The sequence below is a fragment of the Crinia signifera genome, chromosome 19 (assembly GCF_055691185.1).
Source record: "Crinia signifera chromosome 19, ASM5569118v1, whole genome shotgun sequence".
In the NCBI taxonomy this organism is placed as follows: domain Eukaryota; kingdom Metazoa; phylum Chordata; class Amphibia; order Anura; family Myobatrachidae; genus Crinia; species Crinia signifera.
This window is the reverse complement of record NC_139226.1, coordinates 18,242,366-18,259,979: the sequence shown is the minus strand read 5'-3', so window position 1 is coordinate 18,259,979 and position 17,614 is coordinate 18,242,366. Positions and strand designations below refer to the sequence as shown.

The following is a 17,614-nucleotide window of genomic DNA, read 5'->3' as shown; positions in this document are numbered from 1 at the left end:
TAATGTAATCCCCCAGCTTGATTATATTAGATCCAAAATTGGCCCCTGGGGTAGGCTTCCACTGACCCTTACAGGGAGAGTCAACCTTGTAAAAATGATCATTCAGCCTAAGCTGCTATATGGTTTTGCAACATTCTCCAATTTACTTGCCACAAAGAATCTTTCGAACAATTGAAGGGTTGATCTCCTCCTTACTTTGGGGCAGTAAAAGGGTTCGAATTAGGCAAAACATTTTGTATAGACCTAAGACCGAGGGCGGACTGGCTCTGCCCAATTTCCGGCTGTATTATCTAGCTGCCCAAATGGCATTACTTAAGACATGGGTAAAGAGTGGACAGGAAAAGGAATTGCCAGAAGCAATGATAGAAGTTGTCTCCCCAGGACATACACCATTACATATACTCCTCTCGGGAAATATGTACCGTAGGTGGCCACCTATTGTTAAACAAGCAGTAAATGTATGGAGGCAAGTTGAGGTGATAATGGGTGGTCAAGGAATAGACCCAGAGACACCGCTCTATAATGCCCGACTCCTGAGGGAGTTAGGAGAATTACAGATGGACAGAACATGGGGGTCAGTGGGACTGATTGAGATTGGGCAGTTATACGATAGACAGGGGCTGAGGTCCTTTATGTCATTGAAAGCTGAATTCTCCATTCCAAATGGGTATCAGTTCAGATACTTTCAATTGAGGCATGCCCTGGGGAATCAGTTTAATAAAGGATTACCGGACATAGTAGACTCACCAGCTAAAAGGCTGATTAAAAGCTCTAAAATGGGGCACGAGGTGTCCTTGTTCTATAAAACTCTTATGAAAGAGCAGCAAAAGGAAGGCTTGGAGGAGTTGAAAAATAAATGGGAGGGAGATCTTGGGGCAATAACGGAGGAAGAGTGGGGGAAAACACTGGCTAATGTATGCAAGGCCACTAATCAGATTCGATTCCAGCAGGTACAATTATTTATAATCCACAGGACCTATGTTACCCCAGTCCGCATGTATAAATATGGTGGGAGAACAAATACTAACTGCCCCAAATGTATGGATAATAACGGATCATTTTTCCATTTGATTTGGGAGTGTTCAAGAATAGCGACCTTCTGGGATGCAATTATAGGGATAATGACGGCCTTGGGTATCCCAAGGATAATGAGCACTCCTAGAGGATGTATCCTTGGGATAATTGAAGCCCCACCTGAGGATAGGGACGACGGCCTATTGTTTATTTGCCTATGCACCCTTGCTAAAATATGTATAGCTAGGAAGTGGATGGCAAGGGAAGGACCTGAGACTTCTACATGGATAGCTCTGGTCAACTCCATTATGGAACATGAAAGACACATACACTTGGCTAGAGGAACGGACCAAAGATTTTATAAGATCTGGAAGAAGTGGGTTAACTGGAGGGGGATCAACCTAGGAAGATAGGAAAAGCAAGATAAGAGGTCATATAGTAAGGATAACACCAATGAGAATAATATGGAGAAGTAAAAGGAGTGAATTAACTTGTTAACCAAGAGGGAGGGAGGGAGAGGGAGGGAGGGAGAAGGAGGGAGGGAAAGGGAGGGGGGGGGGGGTAAGAGGGTTGAGTAGGCTAGGTAAAGCAAGGTGTTAAAGATAGATATACTGGTAAACATGAGATGTTTCAAAATAAATGTGCTGGGACCATGCCCGCGGGCTCCTATAAACACGAGGACACAAGGACACAACACATAGAGCACAAATAGGATGAGGGAAAGGTAATATATAAAAAAAAAAAAAAAAAAAGACACAATGAATCACTTAATGTAAATAAGAGATAAAGGAAGTGTGATAAATTAAGCTAATACACCAACAAAACCCCAAGCTCACCATAGAACAAGTCGGAGAATAGAAGAAAGACACACAAAGAAGTGAGTGTAAAGGATCACCAATAATAAAATAAGAGTAAAACACACAGCACGTAGACTAAAGGGCCAATTGGCCAATAAGTAAAAGGAGACACACGGACATGGGACCCAGCACAAAACTTAGGAAAATAAGATGGTACCAGATGTAAGAAAAACTTTGAAATAGAGTGTAACACTGTGATTTTAAAAATTATGAAAATGCTTTGGATATACAAGAAAATAATATATAAAAGAAAATTTCAATTAAAAAAAAAAAAAGTTTTCTTTTCATCATAAGGATATGATGTGGTTCATAGGTGTGCACCCTAGGAGAGGCATGTCTATCACCACCTACTGGGCATGTATATCACTGCCTGCTGGATGTATGTATCACTGCTTACTGGGCATGCCCATCATCGCCTACTGGGAATCAATGCAAACTAAATAAAAGGTGACTTATTTATGTAAATGGGTTTAAGAGTTGTACAATAGTGTTTTATTAATTACAACACAGTTTATTTGTTCAAACATGAGATGCAAAACCTTGTTTTTGAGTGAAACATCCCCCCACACACAAACACAAACACACATCACCACCACCACCCCCGCGCAGCAATAACATACACTGTAATGCCCATTACACATTATGCCACACTCCGTAATGCCTATTACACATTATGCCACACTCCGTAATGCCCATTACACATTATGCCGCACACCGTATTGCCCATTACAAATGATGCCACACTTTGTAATGCCCATTATACATTATGCCACACTCCATAATGGCCGTTACACATTGATTACACACCGTAATGCCCATTACATATGATGCCACATGCCTTAATGCCCATTACATGTCACACCACACACCAAAATGCCCATTATACATTATACCACATACCATAATGCCTATTACATATTATGCCCCATAAGTGCCGCTTACCTACATGCTCATTATCAGGTGTCGCCATGTTCAAGAGAATAAAATCAGTACTTCGCATGCCACCATTTTGGATGCCATTTTTGCCATAAATGCAGCGTCCAGAGCAGGATTCTGGCGAGGTAAGTATTAAAACAAGAGATCGAGGGCCCGTGTATACCACACACATTGCACCAATTATAGAAATGCCTATGACACTTTATTATATTTCAAGATGCTGACATACCCAGAATTCAAACCCATCACCTGTGGCATTGGAGTCAGATACTCTATTAACGAGCTATGTGGCCATGCATAGAAAGCTAATTGAAGCTCTTAATTTACTTCATGAAAAAATGATCAGCATTGCACCAGAGCAGATCTATGAAGTGTGCGACTGCAAGGGATTGGATGTGTGGCTGCGCACTACATACGTATAGTTAGAAATCTCACAATGAGTAGGGTGTTAAACTGGTATATATTCTCCTACTGGTATAGGGCACATAAAGGCCCTTATTCTGATCTCGGCGGTACGGCCCGCGTGCGGCCGTACCGCCGATGTTTTCACTCTGCACATGCGCAGAGGTCACTCTGCGCATGTGCAGGCGAAATCGCCGCACAAAAATTTTATACGCCGCAAAGGGGGCGTATAGGGGCGTGAGGGGCTTAATAGCCTCATTTCCCTATGCATACGCCCCGCGTTTCATGGGCGTTCCCATGCAAACGCGGGGCGTATGCATGGTAATGAGGCTATGACGCCAGTGATGGGGGCGGAAAGCTGACATCGCCGGATGTCAGCTCTCCGCCCCCATACAAGCTTTCACACGGACGATTGTCCGTGTGGTCTAAGCTTGCGGGAGCTGGTGGAGCGTGCGGCCCTGCCTTCGATGGTCGTCGACCATCGAATGCAGGGGGCAGCTCCCACCATGGTGGAGGCGTACGCCCCACCATTTTCATGCAGATCGCCAGCCGTCCGCGTACGGACGGCCGTGGCGATCCGTCTTGTAGGCGGGGATTGGTTTGTGCGGCCGGAGCAACGTATGCGGCTCCGGCCGCACAGATCAGAATAAGGGCCATAGTTTTTACCTTTACTCTAGAGCAGCTCATGTTCCCATGCAAAGTCTTTCTAACTATTTATTACCCCTGCACCAACTTGGCACAAGTTGGGAGGAGCTTTGGTGCAAGTAAGGGCCCGTGCCCCCCCCCCCCTCCCCCAGGATTCCTGAATACACTTTGGAATTTAACTCTGTGCAAAACCTATTTTCACTTCTATAGTATCATCAATCCTACCAGTTATAGCTTCCCTTACGTAATGTGCCACACATTTATTTTCAATGCTAATGAGGCCTCTAGAGCATAACATAATATATTTGTATATGAATTCTTACACTTATAAGAGTTTTTCAGTTCCCTTATAAAATGAGTCCAGGGTTGCCTACCCTCTTGGAATAACCGTGAGGGTTCCGAAAATTGTGTCCCCCTCCCAGCCCCCCGGAAAGGTGGGCAACCCTCCCGGATTCTTGGGGAACCCCGCTCCGCCTCCTGATCGTGGCATCCTCCATCCCTGACCGCGGCGTTTAAATAATCCGATCTGCCAATCTCCGAGGAGGGGGCGGGGCTAAAGTGTCATTATCGTGTCATTTTTAACCCCGCCCTCTCCACAGGGATCGGCAAATCGGGGTATTTTCCATCATGGGGGCGGGGCTTAGTGATGTAACGCTCAAGCCCCTCACCCTGAAGTCCTGCTGAAAGTCTCCTCTCTGGGCTTCTCCCGGAGAGGAGACTACAAAAGTCAGCAACCCTGGTGTAGTCCACACTAGGAAGGTTCTCCATACATTGTAGATGGTATGAGCTTATCTTGTTTGCTTTATGCAGTAGGTGAGCACATTTTGCAAATTTGTCATATTTAATATACTGTAGGTGCATTAGGGATTTTATCTTTGATTTGATTGATTTTATAAAAAACAATATCATTTAACAGACGGTCCAAAGAATCTCACTATATCAGTAGTGGGAAACACGGAGACAGAGGAAGGAGATAATGTGACCTTACAGTGCACCTGTCAGGCTAATCCTCCCGTAACTTACTACACGTGGTACAAGATCGGTGAATCTAAGACGTTATTATTGGAACACGATGATACAATAACTGTGCAGAACGTGACCTCGGAGAAATACATCTGCTCTGTAAACAACTCAATGGGATCAGCAGAGACACAAATGTTTCGGTTTACTAATCAATGTGAGTACTAAATAAAATAAGACATACTGTACCGTATGGATAAATGAACTAGATTGTGAAATACTGGCAAATTGCTGAGGTAGGAAATGCTTTGCCAGGTCTTCAGACCCATAAGAAAGATGGCTGTTGAACAAGTCATTTCTGGACGTTAAAAAGAAGATAAACAATCAGATAGATTATAAGTAAACAGTGGCGGCTCTTACCCTTGCAGAGAAGGGGGGCTGCCACGATGCGTCCCAGAGGGAGGGAACACCTCCCAATAGGACTGCCTTGAGTGACTGGCAGGTCGGACTTCCAATAGGAAGTCACTGCCAAACGGATGAAGTTATTTCACCGCCATTTGGGAAGGCGGTTGGGGATTGGACTTCACAGCCAGCAGCCACCCATTATATTGTTTTTGTCTAGTTTGCGCAGAACCTCTGTGTTCCGGTTGAATCTTTGTTTCACACTATTAGGAAGTAACTGCCAGTCACATTGAAGCCAGAGCAGTCTCACAGAGGGATGCGGTTAATTTCCCGGCGGTCGGAATCCCAGCGTTCAAAATCCCGACGCTGGAATCCCGACCGCCGAAATCCCGACCGCCGAAATCCCGAAACTTTCTCCCTCCATGGGTGTCCACAACACCCATAGAGGGAGAATAAATTAGCATGCCGAGCGTAGCGAGGCACCGGGCCCTCTGCGTGGCCCGATCCACGTCCCCCCCCTTGATGGGATTTCGGCGTACGGGATTCCAGCGTCGGGATTTTGAACGCTGGGATTCCATACTGAATCCATCACAGACTGCATCTGGCTTCATAGGTAGAGAACAGTGGCGGATTTTACCTGGGGGGGGGGGGGCTGCAGTCCATAGGTAAAGGCCGCCGCTGTATGTAAATGTTAAGTTGATAAGAATGCAAAATGTCAATTAAGGGTTATGTGGACTGATTTTAGGGTAAGAGTAATGTTTCAATAAATTAAGATTTACTGTAATCCAAGTCCAACTAATGAAGTCATCCTGAAAATACTTCAGCATCTGGGAAAGTTACACAAAGTTGGACATTATAATGTGCAACTTTCTCCCAGAACTTGCCCATTGTAATGGCGTGTGTCTTTTACGCTCAGAATGCAAATTAGAAAATTTGACCTAATATGACTTCTTATACATGGCATTTTAGAAAACTTGCCCTGGAAATGTGTCTCATTCCCAGCGGTATTCAATCAAACACACAAGCAGGCCCTGCTGATTAAAATAATATGCAACATACCTACATTCTGTGTGTAATTGAGGCTGTATGTGCATAACAGGATGTTATGCTGCAGTGTTTTCCTGCCAAACACTTAAACATAATTGGGTATCGGATTACACACAGAATATAGGCATGCTGCATATCATTTTAATCAGCAGGACAAGCCTTGCATGTCATTGGAAAAATGTAAAGTACTAGAACTATTTTGAGAGATCAAATATATTTAAATGAACTTGGACACTATTAAATTGGCCGACTTTGCAAAATGTACGACTTTTGCAAACAAATCGGACAATTCACAAACTCAGCCCAATCTCGGCTCATATTACATCCCAGCCTTCGTCTACTTCTATTGGAATATAAGTTAAGGTACTTGTGCATTATCACGGCGCCCATCGCATCACATCGCATACCAGTAATTAAGGTATGCGATGGCATGCGGTGGGACCCGATGTGAGCCTTTCCCCGGGCTGAGTATACAATTTTTATATCACGTCACATCGCATCTATTTGGGCTTATTCCCATGATAAATGCCCCACCCCAGACCCGATTTTTAATTGTATACCCACCCTGATGGGTAATGAGTATGTTAAATGCCCCCCCATTGTTAACGCCACCCCATTATCAGCGCCAACCGGAAGCGTGGCGAGTGCAGCGAGCCCGCGAGGGGCGGTAGTACGCGTCCTCCGACCTTTTCATACCCCCACTATCCACGTCGGCGTGGAGTTGATTCTATTTAGTGTGGCGAGCGCATAGGAATCAGGCATCTGGGTGCCTGTACAATTAAAAAACGGGTACAATTGCATCGCGTCGCATTGCATCGCATGTGATGCGACCGATTTTTTTGGTTGTACAATGCAATTTAGGTACTTGTTTATTATCATGGCGCCCACGCTTTCCATCGTAGGACAGACATGAGTCTATTATCCACTGTTGAACATTTTTAATAAATGTTGTAATTTCCCCATTTTTATCTGACTGTGTTCATGGTTTCAATTCCACAGGAAACACATGTTCAGACTATAACCTGCAGCACAGGCAGGTAACACATGACATGACAAATGATAAGAAATATTGGCCCTGTTTAAAGCTTCTGCTTCCAAAGTTCTAGTACAATGGTTCTCAAACTCAGTCCTCAGGACCTCAAATTTTTCCAGGTCTCCTAGCTGGGGCATAGGTATATTCAATACACTGATCCATTTTAAAAGACTCACAGGTGGAGCTTATTATTTCCTTTGCGGTTCTCTGAGGAGACCTGGAAAACATGACTTGTAAGAAGTCCTGAGGACCGAGTTTGTGAACCTATGGTCTATATTATATTGTGTTATATGTAGTTAAATAAAATAAATTTGTGGTCAGGTACAGGTTAAATATACCATAATAAATAAATACACAAATGTAATAGACCTAGTACTGCACTTTATAAGCACCCGTTCTGCTACCTCACTGTAAGGCTACTGCCTCTTCTTCCTTGTAGCTGCTCTCTGGTCCATAAATCCACCATCGGTACTCTCATGCTTAAAGCCTTAACACTTAAACTTTACTTGCATATCTAAAATAATGATACGGACACAAGTGCTGGCGTTTCAAATAATGAATGTCAAATTTATTTTGACAACAGACTATGACTATAAATATTGGTGGCGGCACTAAAGAACGGTCAGAGTAAAGAAAAGGGGGGGTAGGATCACCATAGCATTCGCACACCGCTGGTGATCAACTCGCCCAGCCATAACCACCCGGGTCGGTGGTGGCAGCCATCTTCCGTGCAAAGAAGTATGGCTCATGACAATCGATGTCGGGAGAGCGCACCCACTAATCTACACACATTCCATCTACACAATTGACCGTTCTTTACCGCCACCTAAGGAAGAAAAACAGAGACAGAAAAATAATGATGGGAATAGGGAAACCAATCTCGGGGCATTTTTTCAATCCCGGGATTCGGGATTGAAAAATGCTCAATCCAGGGATTCCCGGGATCCCGGTATTGGCTTTCCTAATAAAAAACTGCCCTGGCTGCATTTACTGTACTTACATTATGCAGGTGCGGACGGCAGCCGGGTTTCTGGGTGGGAGCCGGGTTGCCGGGTGGGCAGTTTAATACTGCCAGGAGCCGGGTTGCTGGGCTGGCTGGCTAGGTGGGTGATTGGGCGGCTTCATACTGCGGAGTTGGTGGGAGGGCTGGCTAGGCTGGCTTCATACTGCCGGCCCTGGCGTGATCTCTGCCTGTCTCCCTGCGCAGCGTGACCTTTGATCTCGTCACGCTAAGAGGTCACGCTGTGCAGTGCTGCTCTGCCACGTATGGGAGAAGCCGGGCAGCGTCTGAGCGTGTGCTCAAACCATGCCCGGTATTAGACTGCGCATGCGCAGTCTAATCCAAAAATCCCGGGATTGGAAACTCCAATCCCGGGATTGAAATCCCGACGTTTTGGGGGCCAAATCCCGGGATCCCGCTAGTCCCGCTGATCCCGATCCCAGGATTGGCCACCCTAGATGGGAGGGTGGGGAAACTTTCGAGAGAGGCAGAACTTTCTGAGTCACAATACCCCTCTATCCTCCCAACTCCTCCCCTTGCACCCATTGGCTGCTCGACGCAGCACACACTGTCTATTCTAAACACTGTTAACAACTGCATCGGAGCCCCCTTCGGTGATTTATGTCACCTCCACCTTAATCAGTCATCGGATTTTCTGTTCACTTATAGAGGACTCAGAGCCACACTCACAGCAAACTTGGTAGAAGAAGCTGCTACCACTGGGCATGTGTCCCTTATACCGCATGATATGGCGGCAGCTACAGTAATCATATTATAGACCCTTGTTTTTGTAAGAATTCAAGCTAGTTGCCAAAGTAAACCTCCCTGTTAGGTTTGCTATGCTGAGGACCAAGTTTGAGAACCTGTGGTCCATAAGATCCATGCAATGGGCCAGATTCATAAGTGGATACAAGGCTTATATAGATTGTAAACTTGCGAGCAGGGCCTGAAAACCAAGGGTCAATGGTGCTTGCAGTGTCACTTTACTGCAGCAGGGGGTCACAGTGCAGTAAGGAGCCGGCAGCACTCCCCCGAGCACCAATCAGCAGACCCTGGGCCTGTCCCTGCACTGACTAGGGGCAGAGAAAGCTGAAAAACTCACGTCAACTGTTTCATGTGTCAATCATTACTATGTCAACATTTTGCTTGTGTTGACCTTTTGTCAATATCTTATATGTACTTATATTATGTAAAATGCAATAATTAAAAATACCAGCCTTACTTTGTATTTCAGCAGGATTTGGGAATGCACTCCTACTGGTCATAATGGGAAGTGCAGTTGGACTTTTGGTTATAATGCTGCTGATCATCACTTTTTGCATTTGTAACAGGTAAGTTACATACAAGGGAAACGGGGAGGTTTTTGTCAATCGCACAAGACTCAATATGTAAATGGACCCCTAAAATGAATCCTTAGTATCTTATAGATTGTGAGGACAGGGGTGTGCTACCTTAGGACACGTCAATTTGAGCATAGAAAAAGAGACAGGAAAAGAGTGTCCTTATGTGGGTGCACCTCAGAAGAGATATATAAAATATAACCTTTATTAGTACATTCTAAAAGGCTGCGAAAATATTAAAAAAGACAATAACATTAGACATACAAAGGTGGAGTTGCACACAATAAAACAAAGGTGGCAGGCAGATGTTGCTTAACAATGATTTATTTATTCACGTGTAGTGATTGTACAGTGTGTGGCTACCCGGATCTGTGCGGTAGATCATGATCTGCATGCGATCCAATCTGTCCCTGCTAACAGAACCTTATAGTGGGTGCCATGAGGGACTGGGTCAGCAAACCTCTAGTCGCTCAGAATGTCAAAAAACTCCAGACAGAGCGTGACAGAATGTATAATCACTGGTGGTGTAAATGACACTGACACCTTAATGTAGGGCACTGTGCATAAATCACAGTCACCAAGTAGCTATGACAGGTCTTACTATTAAGGGGTGTCTTCTCTGTGTATATACCAGAGAGACCTCAACCCCGGGAGACCAGTAAATAAGTGATAATAAATTATGCTACTGGTGGAGTCACTGGAGTGGGTTATCTCCCTGTATAGGAATCAGAGAGACCTCAACCCCCAGAGACCGCCAAAGACAGTGGGGTGTCAGTAGGTGTAAGAGACCCAGGTACAGGGTGTTCTAACTGGAGCACACATGTGAGTTTGAGCCCTTATAAGGGCTTCCAGGACATCACACTGGGCCTTATTTTGGTTCATTCTTTCTGACAAAATCCTTCTTAGATGGACAAAACCATGTACACCGCAGGGGGGGCAGATGTAACATGTGCAGAGAGAATTAGATTTGGGTGAGTAATTTTGTTTCTGTGCAGGGAAAATACTGACTGCTTTATTTTTACACTGCAATATAGATCTCACTTTGAAGTAAAACCCCACCCAAATCTAATTCTCTCTGCACAAGTAACACCTGCCCCACCTGCAGTGCACATGGTTTTGCCCATCTAAGAAGGATTTTGTCAGAAAGAATGAACCAAAATAAGGCCCACTGTAGGTACACATCATCAAAATGTAATATATGAAAAATAACAAAACAGCAACAAACTTCCTGCGCACCGCTAGACGGCACGCGCTTCGCAGTTAAGCTTCCTCAGGGCCCTCCCAAAGACACCCCACTGTCTTTGGGAGGGACATTTTATTAGGTAGCCTAATGAATTATCCTGCTATGAAATCGGGAACTGTAAAAAAAAAATAGTAATACTATCATTTGAATGACCTCATTAAAATAAGAAAGAAAATTTTAATTTATTATTTTCGTTCTTATAGAAAGAAGAAACAGTCATTTGTTTCAAAACAGAGGGGAACAGACAAAAACATTCAGGTAAGTAAGTGATAACTTTTCTTTTAAATCTTCAAATCACAGAAAAGTTACATTAGTAGGGTTAATTTAGCAAATCTTGGACAACTTTGGACCATTGCTCACTGTGGGCCAGATGTACCAACCTTCAAAAAGTGATAAAATGGAGAGTGATAAACAACCAGCCAATCTCCTCCTGTCATGTTACAGGCTGGGTTTAAAAAACGACAGGTAGAAGGTGATTGGCTGGTTGTTTATCATTTTCCATTTTATCACTTTTTGAAGCTTGATATATCCGGTTCTGTGTCCTGTTTCCAGCGTATTGTTCATCTAGGGCCTAATTCACATGGATCGCTGATCAGCAAATTTGCAAATCGAGCGATTTTCGAAATGCTGCCAGACAGTGAATAGTGAAAGGAAATGCATATGGATTGTGAACACAATCAGCTCATATCTTTCAGGTGTGTGAAAAATGAGTAACGAGCTGATTGGCGGAAGCACCACTTACAGTGTTATACGCAACAAGTACACAACTCTTGATGAAATTCATTGATAAGTCAGCCCTAAATTGTTATTTTAACATTAGCAGTTTGGAACCTCTTGCTCAAAACTAACACGACCCGCTAACACATGTATAAGAAAAATGATGCAGTATTGTGCTGTAATTAGCGCAGTGTCCTAGTAAAATATTACAGATTTCTGTTGCGCGGTGAAACGCACAGAACAATGTTATTTAATGTTCATTAATTATTGAAATTTTCATTGTCCAGGAGCAGGTACTAATGGATAATATGTATGCAAATGTGTTTATACTCAAGAATATACCAGAAGAACATTCCGCCAGATCACAGTAAGTTCTCATTAAATTAAATGTGGACCTCTTTTGGCAATACTAGTTCAAAATGGACCTTTTAATATACCCGACAACCTGTGTTTGATTTCCTCATCTCTCTCTCTGCCTCTGTCTCTGTCTCTCTCTCTCTCTCTCTGGCCAGTATTCAATGAGAAAGATTTGCCTTGTTTTATGGCGAGTTTGTGCTATTTTCACGTTGGAAGGAGCATTTTGCTCTCCAAAAGTGAACCACCCTATTCAATGTGATATTTTCGCCGTCTTTTTAAGTGATTTTCGCCGTGTCTCTCCGTGTAGCAATTCTCCATCTTTTCATGGAGAACTGGAATGTGAACTTTTAAACTAAAAGGGTTTTTTTTTTTTTTTTTTGGTGTAAAAAAAATCAGGATTTGTTTTCTGTGAAGGGGCATGTTATTTTTATTCATGTGCTGTCCTTTTCTTTTTAAAATTAAATATATATTCATGTGCTATAAGCACATGAATATATATTTAATTAAAAAATATATATTTTTTTAATTATTATTTTTTTTTACACAGAGCAGCCAGCAGGGGGCCGGAGCTCTCGAGCCGCTCATTAGATATTCATATTTTCACTGCATCCGATCATTACATATGCACGATCGGGTGCAGTGAATACTGGGTCCCCCGCTGGCTATAGGGGGGGGGGGGCAGCTTGTGCTGCCTGGGTCCCGGAGAGCCCACCTCCCCTCCACATATGTTCTGGGGCAGCCAGGGAGACTTTAATCTCCCTGGTTGACACCGTCCCCCGGCTCCCTGCCAGCTCCCTGCCGCAGACGCTCGTCCGCTGCAGGGGTTAAGACTCGCCGCGAGTGGCGGCGAGTCCTAACCACATTGAATAGTGGGAGCAGGAGTGGCAGTGAGCCCTCCGGAACAGGGCAAGTGCATGGCGAGAGAAAAAATCTCTCGCCATGCATGGAGAATTATTCTCGTTGAATACTGCCCTCTCTATATATAGCTAACTACTCCTCACTTCTGTGTGGTGAAGTACTGCCAGTGACCACTAGAGGCCACTTGACAGCACTAAATTCATAGCAGAAAGTGAAAGAAATTTTTGCACTGATCTGTTTCAAACGTGCTGGATATGGAGAGAGGGCGCTGTGAAGACAGGAATTGGAGGTAGGAGCAGATAGGGACTGTCACAGGGCCAGTAGACACTGGAGCTGAGTAAAAGGCTACTGTCTACTACTTTCTCCCACTTACTCACACAGACAGGTGTAGGTGGTAAGAGGCATTGGCATTGAAAATTATAGTACACGTGTCAAAATATATGGTTTTGTTTTATATAGACCATTGTCTCATGGGATTGGTAAATTGTGTCGACATTTAGAATGTCGTCAGTATGAAGACAGCACATTTTTTCACTCTATCAATCTAATCCTAAAACTAAATGTGGAGGTAAAGTGTTCTGTCGATATTATGACTATATTGACGCATCTATAGTTGCCATGTTACGTGTCTACATAATGCACACATTGACATTCAAATCTCGTTGACATTCTGTCTGGGTACCTTGCATTATCTAGTAGCAGATAAAAAGAAAATTCCTGGCAATTTGTGCTTGCTCTGTGACATATTATCTGGGGATTTGCGGAACCCACCATACTAGGCCAGTACGTTGTTATACTGGTGCTAGGCCAGTACGTTGTTACACTGGTGCTAGGCCAGTACGTTGTTATACTGGTGCTAGGCCAGTACGTTGTTATACTGGTGCCAGGCCGGTAAGTTGTTATACTGGTGCCAGGCCAGTAAGTTGTTAAACTGGTGCTAGGCCAGTAAGTTGTTATACTGGTATCAGGCCAGTGAGTTGTTATACTGGTGCTAGGCCAGTAAGTTGTTATACTGGTGCTAGGCCAGTAAGTTGTTATACTGGTGCCAGGCCAGTACGTTGTTACACTGGTGCTAGGCCAGTACGTTGTTATACTGGTGCCAGGCCGGTAAGTTGTTATACTGGTGCCAGGCCAGTAAGTTGTTATACTGGTGCTAGGCCAGTAAGTTGTTATACTGGTGCTAGGCCAGTAAGTTGTTATACTGGTGCTAGGCCAGTATGTTGTTATACTGGTGCTAGGCCAGTAAGTTGTCATACTGGTGCTAGGCCAGTAAGTTGTCATACTGGTGCCAGGCCAGTAAGTTGTTATACTGGTGCCAGGCCAGTAAGTTGTTATACTGGTGCTAGGCCAGTAAGTTGTTATACTGGTGCAAGGCAGTAAGTTGTTATACTGGTGCCAGGCCAGTAAGTTGTTATACTGGTGCTAGGCCAGTAAGTTGTTATACTGGTGCCAGGCCAGTAAGTTGTTATACTGGTGCTAGGCCAATACGTTGTTATACTGGTGCCAGGCCAGTAAGTTGTTACACTGGTGCTAGGCCAGTACGTTGTTATACTGGTGCTAGGCCAGTAAGTTGTTATACTGGTGCCAGGCCAGTAAGTTGTTATACTGGTGCCAGGCCAGTAAGTTGTTATACTGGTGCTAGGCCAGTAAGTTGTTATACTGGTGCCAGGCCAGTAAGTTGTCATACTGGTGCTAGGCCAGTACGTTGTCATACTGGTGCTAGGCCAGTACGTTGTCATACTGGTGCTAGGCCAGTAAGTTGTTATACTGGTGCCAGGCCAGTAAGTTGTTATACTGGTGCTAGGCCAGTACGTTGTTATACTGGTGCTAGGCCAGTAAGTTGTTATACTGGTGCCAGGCCAGTAAGTTGTTATACTGGTGCCAGGTCAGTAAATTGTTATACTGGTATCAGGCCAGTACGTTGTTATACTGGTGCTAGGCCACTAAGTTGTTATACTGGTGCTAGGCCAGTAAGTTGTTATACTGGTGCTAGGCCAGTAAGTTGTCATACTGGTGCTAGGCCAGTAAGTTGTTATACTTGTGCCAGGCCAGTAAGTTGTTATACTGGTGCCAGGCCAGTAAGTTGTTATACTGGTGCCAGGCCAGTAAGTTGTTATACTGGTGCTAGGCCAGTAAGTTGTTATACTGGTGCTAGGCCAGTAAGTTGTTATACTGGTGCTAGGCCAGTAAGTTGTTATACTGGTGCCAGGCCAGTAAGTTGTTATACTGGTGCCAGGCCAGTAAGTTGTTATACTGGTGCCAGGCCATTAAGTTGTTATACTGGTGCTAGGCCAGTAAGTTGTTATACTGGTGCTAGGCCAGTACGTTGTTATACTGGTGCTAGGCCACTAAGTTGTTATACTGGTGCTAGGCCAGTATGTTGTTATACTGGTGCTAGGCCAGTAAGTTGTCATACTGGTGCTAGGCCCGTAAGTTGTCATACTGGTGCCAGGCCAGTAAGTTGTTATACTGGTGCCAGGCCAGTAAGTTGTTATACTGGTGCCAGGCCAGTTAATTGTTATACTGGTGCTAGGCCAGTACGTTGTTATACTGGTGCTAGGCCAGTACGTTGTTACACTGGTGCCAGGCCAGTAAGTTGTTATACTGGTGCTAGGCCAGTAAGTTGTTATACTGGTGCTAGGCCAGTACGTTGTTATACTGGTGCTAGGCCACTAAGTTGTTATACTGGTGCTAGGCCAGTAAGTTGTTATACTGGTGCCAGGCCAGTAAGTTGTCAAACGTACTATACTGTAGGTCTTTGCAGACTGCTCCCATTGAGTGACCGTACAGGAAGGCAGTCTCTGCTAGGTGCCTTGTATTTTCATGCAAAATATAGTTGTCATCCACTAAAGTGGGTCTAGTTCTTGATTATATTCTAATAGTATTTGTAAAAATCTGATTTATGTTCTATTATGTCTATGACATTTATATATTACAGGGAATACTATAATACTGAAATAGAACAAGACACAATTACCAACCAGACCATGGTAAGCATCATTTTGGTAAATTTTAGTGCTGTATTTAACCCCTTCAGTGGTAGGTTTTGCTGGGGCAGGACAAACCTACCAGGTCAGGTATACCACCCAAAAGGTTAATTACTGCTCGACTTAACACATCGGTAAATTCCATATTTAAAGAGAAACTGCTCTAGTGTAATATTATTAGTAGTGTACAAGGGTCGGGTATGGGTGTTGGCAATTGGAATACCGGTACTTAGGATACCGCCACTTGGGATACCAGGCACTTGGAATGCTGGCAGTCAGAAGACCAACAGCAGTATTCCAATGCACATATTCCCTACACGGCTAGGTTAGTATTCCACACAACTTTTGGTAACCCCCTTAATCACCTCTCCCCCCAAAGCTATGCCCATTCTTCTCCCTCTATCCGTAGCCCCCTTAGTTCCTAACCCTCCATTTTTAGTGACTAAACCAAACTGTACCTCGGGCCGCCTAGCGCTTACTGTGCCAAGCAACCTGCAACAAGTACAGTGGATATATCTAACTACTTTGGGCCCATCTACATTTGTATAGGTCACCTTCCTCATGAAGCACTGATACAGTATCTGGGAATGGATTTTCCATAAAACAAACTATTGGCCGAATACCACAGATTAAACCTTTGAGTGCCAACGATGCTGTGAGAGAGCCTCAAAATATCAGTTAAAAATTCCAGCAGCTGCCAAAAAGTTTGTGGCGCCCGGCTCCTCTCCGGCGTGTTTCCCCAGCGTGTGACGTGATGACGTCACACGCATAACGGAGAAGCTGAAGCAGGAGAGAGGCAGAGAGACCAGCAGACACTTCTGCTTCCTCTGGCTCAGACTCGTCCCAAGCCGCCACAGCACGCCCATCCGCCTGCCCATCCTGTACACAGTAGCCAATAGCCGGCTCTATGTACAGTCAATTGAATCAGTGGGGGGATTTGTCGCCTCCGGTGTTCAGCCAGCAGGCAGCGGCAGGCAGCAGCATGTCAGTGCATCAAGCGGCTGCTGGGGCTGCCTTACAGTAGTTACGCCACAGCCTGCACTCATTATGATGGATATGAAGTTGGACCCAATTAATAGAACTCATCCCATACAGAAAAATGTATGCATTTTAATGAGTTTCATATTCCACCTTTTTTTTCCCTTAATATTGTAGGCAAACCAGAATGAGGAGTCAGGTGGGATTGTATATACTTCCATTGAGTTACCTCCAATGAACCAAATCCTAAGACGGCCAAGGAACACTGAGGAGACAGAATATTCTGTTATAAACCATTCTTAGCTATAACATGTACTGTATGGAAACGTCTTTATAATTTATTGTCATGAATCTTGGTAAAGCAGACCCGCCCCCCACCCTCAGCCCCATTGTATGCAGACCAGCTATTTTAATGAAGCCCTTTGTTATGACACAAAATACAACTTTTCTATTGTTTTCATCATTTTGTATTTTCTACACCACTGACTACAAAAGAATACACTCCTTTATCTTATATATGGGCGAAAGTTTATTATAGTGACCCCTTCGGTGGTTTGGCCGGAAATTTCTTGGGCTGAACTGTGCTGCAGGAGCGGGCTCCCCCAAGACATTTCTGGGCATGCCACGCTAAAGAAAGGATGTGCCAGTGGTCAGGGCCGGCGCTACCCACTCAGCAGTTCCTGAGTGGGAGGCGCCATTCTGAAAAGGCGCTGTCTTCCTCCCTGCTCTGCTAAAGCTGCCTCAGCCCTCACTGTCACTGCCTCCTGCACGCTGCCCGTAGCGCCTGTCTGACAGCTGGCGGGCGGCAGTGTAAATAGCTGCTCCCTGCACCACGCAC

General features: G+C 44.5%; 1 protein-coding gene across 2 annotated transcripts in view; it reads left to right on the top strand.

The window, feature by feature from the left end:
• LOC146041717 (sialic acid-binding Ig-like lectin 13) overlaps positions 1–17,236 on the top strand; it is a 76,677-nt gene extending 59,441 nt beyond the window's left edge. For both annotated transcript variants that reach the window (XM_083161630.1, XM_083161629.1), the window contains exons 6-11: positions 4,771–5,031; positions 9,531–9,627; positions 11,083–11,137; positions 11,884–11,963; positions 15,750–15,801; positions 16,954–17,236. In XM_083161630.1, the coding sequence (XP_083017756.1) occupies positions 4,771–5,031; positions 9,531–9,627; positions 11,083–11,137; positions 11,884–11,963; positions 15,750–15,801; positions 16,954–17,079 (671 nt within the window). In that variant the 3' untranslated portion in view covers positions 17,080–17,236. The remainder of the gene's footprint in view (positions 1–4,770; positions 5,032–9,530; positions 9,628–11,082; positions 11,138–11,883; positions 11,964–15,749; positions 15,802–16,953) is intronic.
• Positions 17,237–17,614: the final 378 nt, after the last annotated feature.